Raw genomic sequence first — 18984 nt, 5'->3', positions numbered from 1 at the left:
GATAAGGTAGCCACTGAATTCTGTGAAAAGGTAAATGAACAGATCAGGAACACTGCATTGGCAGTAGAAGGGGCAACTACAATGGGTTGTCCAGCTGTATTGGATCCAACAGCTAGAAAGTTTGTTATATTATATATAATATAGACAGTACACCATATGCTGAAAGAAGAGTTTTAGTTCCAGGAGAGATGAGAAGATCACATGAAAGAGTTTTTGACAGTTTACTATCAAATGACATTGGCTGCAGGATGACCATCTGCGAACCAACTTGGGTGACCAACAATGGCATGGATAATTTGTCTACCTTATTAGAGCAATGCCATGCAGTTAAAACTTCAAACTAGCAGTGTATTTCAGGGGTGAAAATAATTTTCAGACCTGAGAATTCAAGCTGAGCAACTGTGGTCTATGTAAATTTTGTAACTGTATAAATTCATATATAACGACAGTTCCTGAGATTTCTTGTTGCCCATAGTATTTTGTCATGCTTGCAGTAAACGCATGTTAGTCTATAGTCCACCCAATTATTTCCCACATGACATAGGTGCTGCTTCCATAGTTTGTATGTCAAATGTCATGCAAATTAAAAACACAAACTGAATGTCTCATATTCTTTGCCTGTCACTCCAGTTATCTCCCCACTGTAATCCAGCCATCACTTGAGAAAAAATGGAGAAGTTTTAAAAGGGAAAATTCATGTACGTTCTATATGGTCCAACAAATTTCCATGATACTGACCCTCTAAAATAACGCTCTTTGAAACCAAAAGACAGCACACGACGTTATCCCCATACAGAACATGAGTAGCTTTTGTACCACTTTAGGTCTATTAAATCATAAACTATAAGCAAGGCCATTTTTTTGGGAGCGTGGGGAAATGTCCCCTTTGGGAAGGGAAACGTTTCCCTGGCACGTCCCCCTGAGTTTCCTCCATTTTGGGAGCGTGGGGAAACGTCCCATACTCGTCCCCAAGTCCCCGGAGCGCGGGGGAGCGAGGAAACTAGACCCCAAGTGGGGGGGCGAGTCCCCGTGGAACACTGGCTTGCAATGACTCAAGATAATTGGAGTAAGTAGGATAAATTGCCTTGAGAAAAGCGATAAGATGAATATCTAATTCAACTTTAGTGGGTTTAATATCATGCATTATAGACTTTACTTCAGATGCAAGAGCAAGAGGATCATTATTTTGCAATTCAAGAGTGAAGAGTTTAATCATGAGTTGAACAACTTCAAGTGTAGAATGTGAGTCATAGAGTTCTTTCAGCTTTTGTAAGACTTCAAAGGCAGTTGAAAATGGTGAAATATGGCGACTCACCTCTTCATTTACAGATGCTGCGATTAATGCATAAGCTTTGCTGTTCTTGTTTTCCCAAATGATGAGCTCTTTGTCTGAGGTAGGCTGTTCTGGTTCATTGTCTCCGTCTCCGACACACACTCCTTTCCACAACTCATTGAAAATGAGGGTGTGTTTTATCATTCGAGATCACTCAGGATAGTTCTCCTTGCCATTGAGAACTATTCCCACAATCGATATGATTGAATGCATACTGTAAAAGAATACTTCTGCTGGCAAAAATCTGTGTACTGTAAAAATACTTCTGCTGATAGAAAAATACTTCTGCCAATATACAATAAAATTGTACTTCTGATGGTAATTTTTCCTTTTTTTTTTTTTTTAATTACAATTCAAAGAGGCATTGGTATGACAGTACTATATTGAAATATAGTACTATAATGAAAAACTTAGAGTATTCAAACTATTTTGAAAGATAGTACTATTGTGCACATGGTCGCACATGGTCTCACGCATAGTCATTTAACATATTTTATGTGGCTTACCAATGTAAAATATTCCAAGAACTACCACAAACTTCAGGCCAACGTTAATACAATAAACTTTAGGTGTCAGCGTAGCTTTTCATTGATTTAAACTAATACCACAACGTTAACCAAGCTAACAGCGTGAAGCAAATCAAAGTCGTAGAGAGAAACAACGCAATCTTTTTTATACCAAAAGGCCTGGAAAATGCTCCCAGTGATGACTCCTTGTCTGATGCTGCATTTTCAGCATCATATTATATTCCAAAAAAGCTTATCATCACCGTACGTTAAAAAAATCAAGACTTTCAGCTTCGATGTTTCAATACAAAAAAAACAAATGAAAAGCTCTGAACAACCTTACTCCACTTGCACATTAATCACATTCTTGACCTCCTCTTTTGTAAACTTGGGAACAATGACTTTCAGGACGCCATTCTTCATCATACCATTTAACTTACAGCATTTAAAACAGTTCAATATTCAACCCATACCATTTTACAATATGCCATGAATAGTTGAATATTCAACGCCTTTCAAAACAGTTCAACAGACCAACGTTCAGAACAGACCAACGTTCAAAACGGTTCAATACATACCATTTAACTTCATAAACCAGTGAACAGTCTCTGGTATACAAGCATGGTATTCAGCGTATGGCCAAAAAACACAATGCAGCTACACAGTAAACTCTCCAACGTGATCCAGAGGCGAGGCTCTACCAGAAACCAATTGACTGTTATTTCGAATCCTCATGCAGCTGCGCAGTAGACTTTCTAGCGTGGTCCAGAGGCGAGGCTCTACCAGAAATTATGGCAGGTCAGAGGATTCAGAATTAATTATGGCAGACAAGCGCACAGGGGCAGTGGACAGAGAGCAGTAGGCAGAAGGGAGTTACACCTATTTTGGGAGCTGGCTTTGATACCATGTCAGGCCAGGCAGTAACTCCTCAAAGCAAAATTGATTCGTATGTTTATTCCTTCAGGTTGGTCTTCATTATATACATGAGGGAGACACTGTTCACTTCATCTCCTAATGATTGTTCATATTACTTATTTATTTATTTACATTATGTTCACCCAATCTTGATGATTAGGTGTCAACAGGATGTTCCATCTTCAAGGATACCACAAATGTGTTGAAAATGTAACTAGTATCGGTCTTCATATTGGTTGTGTAGCTCATGACATGATGTAATTATTATGTATTTGTAAAGAAAGAAAAAGAAAAGGAAAATTATTGTAAAAGAAAACACAATTCTTATTTTATAATCATGGATTTCATGCTCAATTTAGGTCAAAACACCTGTTGTGTGTTTCTAGGGTTTCTGTCATGAGTCATTGTCCTTGTGATCTTGTATTAGACCCTTCTTAGGCTTATTGTATCAAAGATGAAATTTATTTGTGTGAAAAATGTAATTTGAGCCTCCTCCACCAACTTTGCCTCGAACTATCAAGTCGACCTCATGAAGGGAAATCGACCTCACATAACCACTATATATAAGCTATGATTTCGACCTATTGTCATATCTATCCAAGAAAGTTCTATCTGCAATCAAAAGAGGTGTGAAGGAGTGAAGAAGGCTTGGAAAAGTAAGATAAATGCTAGAGAAGGAAGGAGGAACCCTAATGAAGGAAAGAAGTAAGTTTTCTCTTGTTTCTAGGTCACATGTGCGAAGATGCTGAGTTGTAGGAATGGTCGAATATTGCAGGTCTGCAGTAGAGGCCGAAATTCTGATGTAGGAGGGCCAAAATCTGTGATTGAATCAATTTTGAAGAAGTTTGACTTTTGTTGATTAGAAGCTAACTTTTGTCATTTTGAAAGGAATTTGTTGGGACGTTGACTTGGTGGATTGGAGGAGGTCTTGTTGTTGGTCAAAGGGTCTTGGTTGTCTCATTTGATTTGGTTCTAAAGAAAGAGGAGAATTTTTAGGTTTTCCCCTAGAAGAGGGGTTTTGCCCTAGCTCAGAGTCTATATCCTGTGTCCTTATTGTTTTGATCTTCATTTATTTATGTTTTGATAGTTGCTTGATGATAAGAAGATTAAAGAAGACACAAAAGAAGATAATAAGAATACAAAGAAATCACAAGTAATTATCAAGATAAGAAAATCGTTCTGCCTTTATGATTTTCTAACAAGATGCTTATCCAATCCTCCATGATTCTCTCTCTAAGGTACTTATAGCTGTTAGTCCTGGTCAAGTGCCTGACACATGAAGACGTGAATGCACATGTGATGTCCAACATCTCGCCCTCTCAACCAAAGAGGATATCCCTATTCTCCTTTTATCTTGAGAATAGATCCTTGCTCCTATTCAAGGAGACCCCTTCACTCCCTCTCAAATCGAAAGGAGATTCCTGATTTCCTTTCTAGTTGGGAAGTCATATCCACAAGCTCTTTAGCTTGTCCTTATAAGAATATTAGCTACAACATGACTCCTCCTTTCTTCTGCATCTCATCATATTGAGCATGCTTCCTTCCAGGTATCATAGAGCCATCTTCTTCCCTTAATCTTATGATAGGTTCAAGGTCATCACTCTTGCACAACACTTTCTTCTTGTCATCATTAATGAAGGCATTATATTGAGCCTTTCCAGACTTCAAGTTGATCATAACTTTCTCATGAAAGTGATCTCCTTTGACCTTCAGGTTATCTTCTCGCACTGCTACCTTGCAATCCGAAGATGAGCGCATCTTGACTTCACAATTGCCAGGTACGAAATATTGAGCTTCCCTCAACATTCTTCATACATTCCATCCATACAGTTGAACTTGCCTCAACTGCCATTATGTATTCCTGCAACATTCTTCCAGGTAGAAAACAATATGTTAACCAGATAACTAATAATAATTATTAACATTAGACTTACGCCATTGAGACAACTTTCTGATCATCAACATCCTCAAGGTCCATCTCCACATGAATCTTCCTTCATGCATCAGAGTGCCCAAGGATTGAACTTGATTACGAAGTTACCATCTTCTTCCACAGATCATACTAGATGTTGATCATTAATATATATATTCTAACAAGAAAGTCTTAACATTTCATCCGTTCTAGAGTAAGTCAAATTCATCTTCTTAGGCATCATATAACCAAATGAAAGATTCACTATGCATAACTTATGACTAACTTTTCTTCCAGGATTATATGAATCCTACCCAAAAGTTACTTCAAACATGCATTCTTAATCTTTCACACAATCATCTAGCTAAATGTATTCAACAATGAGCCTGCAACTTGACCAACTACATTCCTTCATCCTTTTTAGAGTATTGTTTCTGTACAATATGAAATATATACTAATCTTGTCATAATGCTTCTTCCAAGAGCCTTCCAAGATGATGATTCTTACAGGATCATGATGATCCACTTTAGCAAAAATGACTTCATATAACATAATGTTAAACAATGTATTGATGAACACTTATGCAGAATGGTCCCCAAGCTTTTCATTCTTAAAGGACTAGATGATTTCAAGGAATTCAAACAAGTAGACTTTAAATATGCTACTATCACATGCTTCTATCTATGATGCCATACTAAATCAAGATTCTTCTAGAAAATACAATGATACATGCTTACTCTGGGTCCTTTTAGTTCTCTCCTTACATTATGCTCCTTTTTTTCAAGGAGTCATCTTGCAAGCATGATAGTTTCTTTGCTTCTTCCTGTTGATTTGGGGTAGCATCGAATGTGCTCTAGCCACGAAATTTGGTGGAGAGGTTGGGGCACATGAGATCTCCAATACCCCGAAAGGGTTTGGGCAAATTCTAAACAGATCAGGGGATATTAAAATAATTAATATTTTTAATGGAGTCCTTAAGTCTAAACGTAGGGAAAATAAATGTGTATTAATATGAATCTATGTCAAAATGGTCCAAAGACATGGATCATGCCAGATCTAATCTTAGCCATTGATTAGGGACTTAATCTTGGCCGTTGATATGTCAACAGGAAAAGTATAAGAGGAGGCTTGAGGGTCACTTGGAGAACACACCAGAGTGAACAGTGATCCCCTTCTCTAGAGCGGGGTTTGCTAAGAGAGATATAATGAGTGATCGGGAGATGCAGTTGAGGGGCAATTGAGTACAAAGAGACAGAGAGGTAGAGATAGTGCTAGGAGAGCAGCGCAGTAGCCAAGGAAAGTGACGTAGAGCCAGTCGGGCTCACGCAGAGCTATGCAGAGGCAACCAGGAGCTGTGCAGAGCCTCAAAGAGCTCAGCGTTGCTGATGCAGGGCCTCCCAGGGTTGACGCAGACCCATCCAGGGTGACGCAGGGCCAGCGTGAGGCAGAGAGGGGCTGACACAGTCCAAAGAGAGGCTGACGTTGGGGTTTTTGGGCCAGATTTGTGCTGAGTAGCTGCTAGAAGGATTATCCGGGGTTTTAGCCAGAAGATTTGTCAGAAACTGAGAGGTATCACTGCCAAGGAAATTCTCTGTTGGGTAGGCTAGTTTCGGCACCTAGATTGTACTTTGATATTGCTTAATAAGAAAACCCTCAGATAGCTGCACCGGTTTTCCCACATTGGGTTTTTCCAGGGACATTAGTCCAAAAATAATGGTGTCATATGGTGTGTTTGTTTCTGTTTCTTTTAGTTGCTGATCTGTAATATGTTGAGCATGCATTAGTGTTTATTTTCAGTATACATTGTAAATAACTTGTTAAAGAAAATAACAAGTAGGTAGGAATAAACCAGATAAAGTGCATGGAGGGTTTCTAACTAACTTAGAAACTTCAACACTTCCCTCCTCATCTTCCTTTTACTTGCAATCTTTAATAGCAAGTACAACCAAGAAAAATATACAAATACAAGAGCATGATATCAATTTTGTCAATCTAGGGTTTCCATGGTTTTCTCAGAGGGTAGACTCCTAAGGTTCTCAAGTACAAACCCTAAATTCCTTGATCTTTCCCTTGGAAACATCAACCCTAGGGTTTTGATGTCATACCCTAGATTTCATCCAATTCCACCCTCGCTAGGGTTTACCATGTCTTAGATTCTTTTTGCAAACCCTAGATAACAAAAGCTAGGGCTTCTATGAGGGAACAAAATAATTAGGGTTAGGGTTTTTCAGTAGGGTTTCCAAGTTCCATCTACGTTTACAATCCCTATATACCAAAAATCTTCAATAAAGTGAAATCTACAAACCCTAGCAAAACCCTAATGCATTTTATTACTTTATGCATAAAATAATGTGTGAAACATACTCTAGGTTATAGGTCGACCTAGTAACCAATGTGCAAACACGATAAATCACCCATAACGAGGCCGAAATGCTGACGTCATCCATGCATAGGCCTTTTGGAGGCATGTGTTGGGCCCCTCTAGTGCCAAATTGAGTGTAGAGGGCTCCAAAAATCATGATCTAGGGGTTGGCCCCTAGATCTCCATGCAAATCATTGTGTGGACCCTAGTTTTGTGTTTGGGGCACCAAATGGGTCTCATGGTGATAGAATAGCCTAATTCTGCTCCAACGTTGAGGGCTTTCAGGATGGTGCTAGCTCTCCCATGTCTCAAAGGGTGAGACAAACCTCATATAGGCCTTGGATCAGATGCCAAACCATGTATACATTGTTATGCTCATTGGGGCATGCTGGTCCAAGTGCATCATCTCATGAATAATTTCGGGCAAAGTGAAGACTTGGGGATAATGTAGGTTTCCATGGAATGAAATGATGCTCTGCAAGTGATGGGAGTCGCATGGCTCTCAAGGTTTCACCTGTAGGGTGTCATAATGCTTCTCTAGTGGACTTGGGCCCCAATAAAGTTGCCCATCCCATGATGAAAAATACCTGCCAATTACACACAATATCTAGTGCTACATCTTCACCATCAGGGACAATAATCATTAGTGCATCAGAGTGGACCAAGCTTGTTAATCAAGGGAAAAATGACACTTCATACAAGGCTTCCCTTTCTAATTTGGGGCTTTGATAACGTAATAGTGTTACTTTCCCAGGTAGGAGTGGCTAATGGACGACCCTATTAGGTGTTCCTAGTGCATAAGGGGAAAGATAGGTCCTTTGTACATCCTTCAATCAATAGGTGTCATGTGAATAATGATGGAATAGGGGGAAAAAATGGTCTCCAGGCCAAATACCATGGTCAAAGGGGGCAATGATGAGGAATTCCACATTTTGGGTGTACAAATGTGTGGAGGGAGCAGTCGTGGATGCATGAGTTACCTCGACCTTTGTTTGTCCACCCCTCTTATTGCCTTTTGCTTTTCCTTGATTTTTCTTTGTATTATTGCCGGAAGCTCTAAGAAATGATAACATCCTGCTAATGGTGTGTAGCAGTGGATCACCCTATTAAAGGTGGGGAAATTCATCGCCCACCAGGGGTTGGGACATGCAAGGGTTCATTTTATGATGTGGAAGCACAACATTGGCCCTAGGAATTGGGTGATTGCCATAATGATAAGGGCTCGAGTTCATGCTTGGCTTTTTCCTACGTACTAATGTTAATGTCCCGACCATCTTTTGCATTTTATAATCTTCTTTTTCTTTCGTTTCTTGCTTGTGGCCATCATATGATTTTTACTTTTCTTTTATATATATCAACCTCCTAGGGCGACATTTCAAGGCTTGACCTTGACATGTGGATAAGGGGAGGGGGGTGTGCTAGAACCCAGTGGACCCATGGTCATGTGGACACAGATATGGGAAGTGGAGTGTAGGGCTCGTAATGTATGGATGGAAGTGATAAGTATGGAATGGGAAAACAAGACCACGCTATCTCAATCAGGGTTTCCAAAGTAGTGCCCTTCCTAAAGCCATGGGCCATTAGGGGAGGTCCCACTGGACTAGGATTGAAGATTAACCCCTCATTTAAGGTGAGAAAACAAAACCACGGTCAAAACCCTTCCTTTTTCCAAGTCACCCAATAATCCATGCCAAATGCCCAAATGAAAAACAAGCATAAGCACTCGAATGCACAATGGATAACATACCTTTTGGATCAGATTTCCCACCTTCTAATAGGTGCTCTTGAAAAATAGGCGAGGAAACATATGGCTGATGCAGGTGGCGGAGATAAAATTGCACATCACATTGGCTACAAGGTGGTTCCCAACTGGAAGAAGATAATTAGGAGAAAAATTCTCCTCCCGGTACCCACTTTTGGTGGGTTACAGGGATTAAATTGTAAAAATCAGGATTAAATCATAAAATTTGCGATTAATTCATAAAAAATAACGAGTTTTTCAAAATTGAAAAAGATGAATATTTTTGTACTTTTTAAATTTCGCCAAGTTTGTGCCATTTTTTTCGATTTTCTACCAACTTTTATGACTTTTTCAATTTTCAGACCCTTGCTGATTTATTCCCAAGTCTTACTTTTGCAACATTGAAATTAACTCGTACGTGTGATTCATGATTCATGAATAATTATATGATGGTTTGTAATGTTGTAGACCAATTCTAGAAGCCTATGTGAGAATAAAAGGTGAGAGGAAAATACTAAATAGAGATGCTAGGGATGGATATTGGTTGAGAGATTCATGAATATATTTAAGGATATACTTATGGATATGGTTAAATTAGATGTCCAATTCTGACATAGTTGTTATGATCACCTATAGTTATACAAAGGGATCATTTGTACAATAAAAATACACACGAGAATGACATAATTATAATAATTCCCCCCTTGAGGAGTTTCTTGAGAATATAGTGTTCGTGTATTTTGCTTAGTAACTGTATGCGTTTTCTGTTGGCTATTAAAGCCAATACTCTATGGACTGAAATGTATAGTTAATGTTCTTGTACGTGATGTGTTTTCTAAACAGAAAGTGGTCATGGCATGTAGGTTTACAGTGCAGAAAGATCTAGCAAGGTGTGCCCTTGTAATATCTCAAATGGATATTTTTGTTAAAAACACGAGGGTTTTAACTCAACAATATTGTGCTGGGAAATACATTAAAAACATTGTAAAATTTGTAGAAAATATTGCAAGTAATTCAATTGGATTTATGATAAACCCAAAAATACATGGCAATTTCGTAAAAATATTGTAACATGAGAATCAATCTTAAATGCTGCAACAATATTTAAACTCAGTTTTATTATATTAATAAGAATATATGCCAATACAAAATAGTTGGAAATAGCTGAGATGATGACCACCCAAAATATATGCTACAACGCTGATGCTGGCCTCCAAAACTAAAACTGGAAGCAATATAAGTGCACCGGTGAATTCTGGATGAATTCACCTATGGATGAGATGGGTTTTCGTCCACTCTCATCCAAATACCCAAGGGTTTTCGTTCTGGGGCTTGCTGAAGCTGAGAACTAGGTTCTCCAAACCTCACCAACAGAAAATATCACCAAACCAAGATGTACCAAATGATTTGCTTCCCCTTCTTTTAAAGCTACAATGGATCCCTCTCCAACCTTCTAGAAACACTTTAATTTATTATTTTATCTCCATTCTAGAAGATTCTTCCCTTTACTATATTTAAGTGACTTGTAATTTATTTTATTTATGTCACTTTGGCCTTTTTCTCTAATTAAGCACTTATCCCCTACTTTTATTTAATTAAGTGACTAATTGAAGTCATTTTTAATTCCAGGAAATGATTAATCGACCACCGTGCTTCCTCCAGTCACTAGAAGTCACTTTTCACCATCCCATCTTGAAGATTTCTTAGTTCCGGATCCAGTGAGCTATTACACTAAGGTCTTCTTCTAAATATGCAGCTCCCTGCAACACCTTTAGCGTTTTTAATTAAAATATGCTCATTATAATCTCATTTTATGGAAATTGTTGGAATGCAGTGGAACCAAGAATAAGTTGTGCAGAACTGACCTTGATGATGAAATGCAGTGAGTGATCGCTGGCGCCCCCCATAAAACTCCTCGAAACCCCTTTGGGACCTCTAATCACGTAAGCTGGCTCCTGTGACCCGGCCATCACATACCCTGGAAAGCCATCCTAGTTATATTATAAAGGAAACTGAAAATGGGGACATTACAACCTTACAAGTTTACGAGACAGAAAGGTCAGGATGAGTATGGACAAACAACATTAAACATATAGTCAGTTACATACATAAACTTATTTCATGTTAATTACACATAATTTCACCCAAAAAATCATCTCAAGGCCATAAATCTTGGCTCCACCATATATTTTAATGGTTGGAAAGCCAATAAAGAAATCTAAGAAGGATAAAAAATGAACATTAAAATAAGTCTAACTACAAGCGATAGGGTGGACATCTCAATTAATGAGTCATTTTGTTATTGATAATAAGAAAATGCTAATCCACTCAATTTGTCATATAATCCGCAGGTGATTCAATAAATTGCCATTTCCTCTCATGTTGCCCCTTGAGGTGGCCTTCTTACCCTTCCTAGATCACATCGTTTGATAAGAGGTTTAATGAACCAATTTTGCACTTCTCAATCAAGTCATTACTTAAAGTAGTACTGAGCCTGTAGACCTCCTTCGGATCTTCTTGATTGTTGTAAATAGTAGTATTGTTCCCTGATTGCAAAAGGGCTGTGTTGTTTGGATACAAAAGGAGTTGGAGGCTATGGTTATTGAGTCTTTAGCAACAAATCTTGAGGAATGGATAGAGCCATTTTGATCTTCAAGAGAACACATAAGAAAAATTTCAACTGTATCCAAGATGGCTGCTTCCTTGATTGGACATGCCTGTTGTTCAAAGGCTTTTCCTTGTGTTGCATGGACTGGTCCATTGTATTTTAATTGGGCATTGAAATATTTCTTGAAGTCAATGCCACGACCCTTACTCATTTGTTGGCCTCATACATGAGCTTGAGTTGACACCTTTAACATCTTTCTACCGTTCAGGTTACTAAATTTCCAGATTGAGCTCAGAGTGTTGGATGGAGAAGTGGTGGGGGTAAGAGTACTCTGGAGCTCATCTACTTGCATTCTTAGAGGATAGCTTATCAATCTTGTCTTGTTGATTATATATCTACTCAATATTTTGAGCTTCCTATTAATATAACGACTTTTCAATGGTTCACTTACCATATTTGCTAAAATTTCAAGTATGCTAATAAAGTTTTAACTTTAGATGAATATTAAAATAGATTCAAAAGACAAAAGATGATTGTTATTTGTCTCCCATATTTGTTGCCTTCTGACACTGTCTCAGCAACAATTCTAGACAAAATAGTAAACAATTCTCCTCTTAGAGGGGAAAAATATTTTCTTCAATTATTATTGAAGATAAACCTAAAGAATAACTAAGCTAAAATGTAGTTATGATTCTACGAAGAAGCAGGATATCTCCATTTGAAGAATGAGAGACCTAATGAAGAGAAGGAAATTATTTTTCACCTTAAATATGTGCTCCAGTCACATTTCACTTCTCTTTCACTGGTCAATGGTTTTAAGTTCACTTTTCCATCTATATAGGTCTTTACTCTTCCAATCATATGACCCTCAATGATTATTTTCACGTGTTTTGGCTACCTCTTCAATCCTAAGTAGAGGAGGAGAAGAGATACGGCTTTTGTGATGATCACAATGATATGTTCATTTTGTAATTACTTATATAGTGCCTCTATATTCATGGTGATTTTAACCAATTCCTTACATATCCTTCTAGGAATTGACCTCTATGAGATGGTTGAACATCAATTTCAACCATCTGAAATTGTTTGCACTGAAGGTTTTAATTGTTGGCATTGAACTTCTGTGTTCTATTATTTTGTATGTCTTCTATATAATTCTTTGCATGGCTTTCTATTTGTTGTTTATCTACTTTGAACTGGCTTGGATGGTATCCTTTTTCTTGATCTGAAATTTTATTCTTTTGGAAACTCGACTTCTCTTTTGACTACTTATTTAGAATCATTATCATCCATCTGAAAGTGTAGGTGGTTGGCAGAGCAAAGGAAAGTAATGATATATTTAGAGCCCCGGATGAAGAAGGATCTTGTTACAGAAACCATTTATTTTGACTTTGTACAAACATGGGAAAAAGGTGAGTCCAGTTTTTCTTTGATATTTATGACCTTTATCCTTTTGGTTATTTCTTTGATTTATTACTCTATTTTGATATCTTTTCAGGTGTCACAATGACTTTGACAAATACTTTTATATGATATGATTCATAAATATTTTACCTTTTATAACTGTGTTATAGGCAATTGTTTGTATTGTTGATGGGAAGATAGATTTCATTAATTGAAATATATTGTTCCAACTCCCATGATTCTTTAGATGTGAATTAAATTGAACTGAATGTTTGATGGAATTGTATGTTCTTTGCTCTGTAGAGGAATTTGAGAATTTTAAAACCATGAGTTTCTATATTGACATTATAATTTGAACATTCTATGGAAATATATGCATTTTATGTGATGATATCAATAAGAAATGGTGGTTGATTCTCTTTGTGATTGCTTTATCATAATCAAAGGAGAAACCTTCTATAGGTCATGCTACCGCTAGAATTAGTACGCTTCACAAGGTCCGACCAAGGTGCTAAACAGTAAGCACATAGGGGACACCCATTTTCACCTCAGCACACTCTCCTCTCACATTTGAGTAACTTCTGGAATGCCAAGGGGGGTGGGGTATCCCTACACAACAAAGCTTCATCAAAGGCCTTAGTTAGACCAATGGCTATAAACACTTGAATGATTAAGATTAGGAGTTAAATGAAACAAACAATCTGGTCTGATATAGGATATTCTATTGCATAAAATACAAAACAAGAAGAAAATTACTTGAATATATGAAAATTCCACTATGGAAATGGCACCAAATTTGAGTACGAAGACCCTGTTGCCACAAGATCTAGCAGGCCTTGTAGAGGGGTACCCTACAAGGCAATCACTAGGACCAAGATACAACAATAAGGTAGTAGCCCACTGTCACCACAGCTACTACCCCTTGCTCTTTATGGATTTTCACCAATGGGAGGAGCCTCGATATTTAGGGCACCTAAGAGATATTCTAGGCCTAAAGGTATAAGGTGAGACAATAGGCTTCTAACTTCTAAGGGATATCACAACTTAGTTACAAGGATCAAGCAATGTGGAGAGGCGATTTGCTTCCCTTAGAGAGGCTAAGCCAGGGCACACTAGACCTAGGATTTGAGTAATAACATGTAAAATGGAATGACACATAGTGAAGGTACTAAGAAAAGGTTTCCAACAATATATTCTAGCAAGAGAATGGCACATGAAACCTTCAAGAAGCCTTGAAGTTGAAGCTTACCCAAACTAGGGTTTTTCCTAGGGTAAAATAACTAGGGAAAGAGATATTATGGAGAATTTTGCTCCAAGCTCTAATTGAGCTGCCATTCCTTAAGAGGATTGAATTTAAGAAGAGAGAGAAGACAAAATTCAATTTGTGGATAAAATTTAACTTGATCACTAACTAGACAAGGCTAGTGCCTAGTCCTTGGGTTGATGGAGTTTATGGATACTTAAGATTAGATAGACCTTACAAAGGAGTAAGGATATTTTGATGCCCTAGCAGTAAAACCCTTGCTATTATCTTTATGAGGGATCAAAAGCACTTGGGAGAGCGACAACAAAGGTTGACCAAGGGGATTACCTTTTACATTCCATATATTAGTAATGCATACAATGAGGCTATCTAGATTCTGTACAATTTATCTTCAATAATCATTGGTGCAATAAAAAACCCTAGATAACCATTACTTTCCATACACGAGATATTAAATGAAATTTCTTCAATAACCAAGCTCATTTACAAGATGAAATGCATGAATAATCCATCATTGATCCAAGATAATTTCTCCAAAGACAGGAAAATAGCTCCAAATTGCAAAGTACTCCATAAATCACATCTTGCCAAGATACAAAGAGGCCAAAATTCCCTTACGTAAGCCAAATTAGTCCAAGTGATGGTGAATAGAAATGAAAGTTCTCTCAAGAGTCATGACTCCTAATATTAGTCTAAAGCCCCTACTAACATGTCAAATCACAATAAACCCTTGGATTACAAGCCAACCCACTAGCGTTTGATCATAAAAGAAAAACAAGCCCATAAGTGTGAGCCACTAGGCTTCTAAAGCTAACGTCATGCATGAAATATGCTTGAAATGCCATGTGTTGGCTCTCAAATCAACCTCAGTAGCCCTCTGTTGTCCCAAAATCTAGTTGGGCCACCACAAAGGGTCTCCAACTATTCATGATGTCCATCTCTGCTACATTGTTGAGGTTTTTCTAGGTGCTATTAGCCCTCCCTAGTCTCTGAAGGTGAGACCATACTCATTTTGTCCCTGGATCAATTGCCTTCCCTCATATGGTGCTAAGGCTGACCGGGGGGCATGCTGGGTCTAGGTGTATCATCCTGAAGAATCATCAAATGTAGTGCAAAGAGGTAGAATATCCTAGGTGCAGGAGGTGGCCAAGGTCATGTGTGATGTACTACTGTTACTCGATGGCCCATGGTTCTCAACACTTCACCTGTGAGTGCCAAAATACTTCTCTAATGCCCTGGGTACTTGTGGGTAAGGTGCCTAGGACACGCGCTACTGAACCACTTGATAATCATAACATAAAGTCTTGTAAAAGCAACTAGTCATCAAGGAAAATAATCATTATTACATCTAGGTGAACCATGCTTGAATGTAATGGGCTATTTAACACTTCAAATGAGGATTCCCTTCCAAAATCAAAGCCTTGAGCTTGCACTAGCGTTTCCTCCCTATGTAAGAGTGGCCGAAAGGCAACCCTATTAAGTGTTTCCAGCCTCTAAGGGGAAGTAACATTTCCTCTGTCCACCCTTCAATTGATAGGTGTTACTGAATAACAATGATGGTACGGAGGGGAGAAGATTTCATAGCCAAGTGCCATGGTCAAAGGGACCAACATGATTGGGATACATGTCTTGAGTGTATAGATGTGTGGACAGAGCAATCATGGATGCATGTGTTATCAACTGGTTCTTTGTTTTTCCACCCCTCTTGTGTGCCTTTTATGTTTTCTTGATTTTTCTTTGCATTATTGCTCGTAGCTCATACAATTAGAGCTTGCTTTGAATGATATTGCAGTTGTATTAACCGTTAAGGATGAGTCATTGCATTGCTTATTGGGGTTGGGACATGCAAGGGTTCCTTTTATGTTGTAATGGAGCAACATGTGCTTAGGAACTAGGTGATGGCCATAAGGAGTGAGGTAGAGCTCATGCTAGACTTTTTCCCACACGCTAATCTGTATGTTCCAACTTCCAACCATCTTTTGCATCTTGATGTTCTTTCTTTTGATTTTGTTTTGTGGCCATGATATGCTCTTTCTTTTTCTTTTGGCTGCATCAACCACTGAGGGAAAAGTTCTGGGCCCTACCCAGGTATGAGGATATATGGGTGCCAAATCCCAGAGAACCAATGATCAATTGAAGCTGGAGAATGGATGTGAGATAAGGGCTTGTAATGCATGATGGAAAGTGGTGAGTATGGAATAGGGATAGATGGAACTACGCTATCTTAATCAAGGCTTTTCAAATAGTGCCCCTCCTATACCCGTTAGGCCATTAGGGGATGACACACTGGACTAGGATCGATGATTAACCCCCCATTTAAGGTGAGAGAACAAGATCATGGTCAAAACTCCTCCTCCTTCTAGTTCACCCCATAATCCATATTTTTGACCACTAAAGTTGCATTTGAAGATTTTTTGAAGACTCCATGCCCAAAGTACATTTCAGAGCATTCCCGCACTTTCAGATCATTCATAGTTCCATATTTCATCAGGGATTTTAAGTCCCTTCCTTCTTTCTCTCTACATTTTGTACTTAGATTCCATAGCCTTGCGGGGATATCGTAAACATGATGCTAGCATGATGAATAAAGCCATGTAATAGGCCTATGTAGATTAGAAATTTATTATCAAGTGAGTCCACCCTAGGGGGTTTTTTTCACTTAACTAATTATCTATGTTTTTCAACACTGACTAACTAGTTGAGGATTTTCTCTTAGATATACTGTTGGAGTGTGGCTTGATGGTAGAGCCTTGGGTGCGTCCTAGTGCCTAGAGTCAATGTATATTACCATGCTAGATCATTTTTAAAATTTCGCGGAATTTGATTAGGTCTAGGGGTCATTTTTTAATTAATAAAAATTTCCCATAGGATGAGACTTCTAATAAAATTTTAATGTAAATTGTAATAAGTGATGTCTAGAGAAGTTGTAGGGGGTTTGAGTAATGAAACTTAGACTTCTACACCTCAAATTTCTACTAAGACATACTTTGGGGGTCATAAAATGTGTTTTTACCCCTCAAAACCCACTTTTCCTAAGTCTGGGGGAAAATGTGGCAATAAAATAACCCATAAAATAAAAGTGGAGAAAAAAATAAAAAATTCCACTTGAAAAGTGAGGTGAAAATGACTTGGAAAATAAACTCAAGTCAAGGGGCAAGTCAAAGGTTGAATAGGCACCCACACCATCAATGAATTTATGCACATGGGGAAATCCATTTGTGGGCCAGATTTGGGGCTCGATTCTCCTACTTGGAAGCTTGATTTATTATGGGAGAGCTCAACGCACTGATGAGGCTCATCAATAGGTAAATTATATGGGCCTTAATGTCACTCTCCAACTTATTAAAATCAACTTTTCTCACATTTCTTTACATATTTTATTATAATTTGCTTAGTGAGAAGGGTAAAGGTGAGATGTTATGTCATGTGGCCTGATGTGCATTAATTGCAGGATTTGGAGCAGTTTTTGGCTAATTTAAGTGCAGGAACTCGAAGTAGACAAGCAAGAGGGATTTTAGGAGATTGGGTCTCCCTCCTTAACTCCTCAATCACTCAAAGATTCCTCCACCAGATCTCATCAGCTCAGAGTTACAAGTAGCCAAGCCAGTGATAATTGAAGATAAGTTAATCTCGAGTTTGGGAGCCAAGCCTCCCTAATTTTAAGGAAGTTGTTGGTAGCTTTAGTTGTATAAATAAGAAGGCCTAGGGCCTCATTAGGATTCGACTTTTTATTGTAGCCAAGAGGCAATTTCGAGCTTAAGATATTGTGACTGTTATTCTCATGTTATTTTTGACATTTTGGTGATAATGAAAAGGGTTTCTTTGGTCCAACACTGAGTTGACTTAGAGGGCTCCTCTTGGGTTAGAGCCCAACCCTAGCAGCAAAGGTTCCTCTTCTTTTTGTACATGTATCCTTAGATTAGAATCATAGATTAGCTACTGATTTTATTTTTGTTTGTTTAATTTGCAAGCCTTTGAATGAGAAAAGACTTCAGAAAAGCTTGTGACAGTGGCCTCATCCTCATCTCCCTCATGGGATCATGATTTGAGGGCCCCACTCTCACAGCCCCAAAAACAGAGTTATCTTTTGGTTATTACATAGCTTAGGATTTCTTGTCGAGTAGACCATTGTCAATGATTTCTTAGAAGCACCTGCAATTGTCATTTTGGTTCCTTAAGTTTGTTGTAGATTAGAAAGCATTCCATTCCATAGATTTGATCCACTAGCCATCAATAAATCAGTTTCTCAAATTCAACTCATCTTTTCCACATTTACATAAAGTTGTGCATAAATGAAGAAATGAATATGTGTTGTTGCAGGAGTTGCTGATTTGCAGGGAGGAACTCATTCCACCAGCCTCATCTAAAGTTTTCTCCACCTCTCGCCAAACCCTACCAATCACCAATTCAGATTTTTGTTTTGTAGCCACCGTGGACAACCACCTTGAGCAAATCCAACCATCCTGAAGAGTTGGGCTGATCCTTGGGTAGTGTGCACCTTCCCCATACCTTATTCCACCATCATACACCTTCCCAACACTTCCTTTCACCTTCCCTACCTTCCTACAACTTTCAGCTAAGTTTCCTGTAGTAAACCAGGACATCTTGTAGTAACTACAAGAAATCTTGTAGCAACTACAGGAAACCCTGTAGCAGCCTGTTTTAGATTGTTTTGGGTAGAAATAATGATCAGAGCCTAGGGTAGGCCTTCAACTTGACATCCATACCCCTCAATGCCATTTTGGACTAGTTTTCCCATAACTTCCTCTCCTGATGATGACATTGAATTCCTTTTTCTGAGAGGACCGAAGTTGACCTAAAGATCACTCAGATTGGATAAGGGAAAGTGTACTTATGAAGGAAAGCCCACATATGCATATTTGAACAAGGTCGGCCTTAAAGCAAATTGGACACCCTTGGAAGCCTATAAATACAAGT

At 38.3% G+C, this 18984-nt stretch overlaps 1 protein-coding gene across 2 annotated transcripts in view; it reads left to right on the top strand.

Moving 5' to 3' along the window:
- The window catches only part of NADK1 (NAD kinase 1), a 465773-nt gene that overhangs the window by 250157 nt on the left and 196632 nt on the right, over window positions 1-18984 (top strand). For both annotated transcript variants that reach the window (XM_089385728.1, XM_089385727.1), the window contains exon 7: window positions 12684-12790. In XM_089385728.1, coding sequence (XP_089241854.1) covers window positions 12684-12790 — 107 coding nt within the window. The remainder of the gene's footprint in view (window positions 1-12683; window positions 12791-18984) is intronic.

This window comes from Pinus tabuliformis, chromosome Q (genome assembly GCF_031772625.1).
Source record: "Pinus tabuliformis cultivar Carrire ecotype Pingquan chromosome Q, CPIR1, whole genome shotgun sequence".
Classification (NCBI taxonomy): Eukaryota; Viridiplantae; Streptophyta; class Pinopsida; order Pinales; family Pinaceae; genus Pinus; species Pinus tabuliformis.
This window is presented reverse-complemented; position numbering and strand designations above follow the sequence as displayed.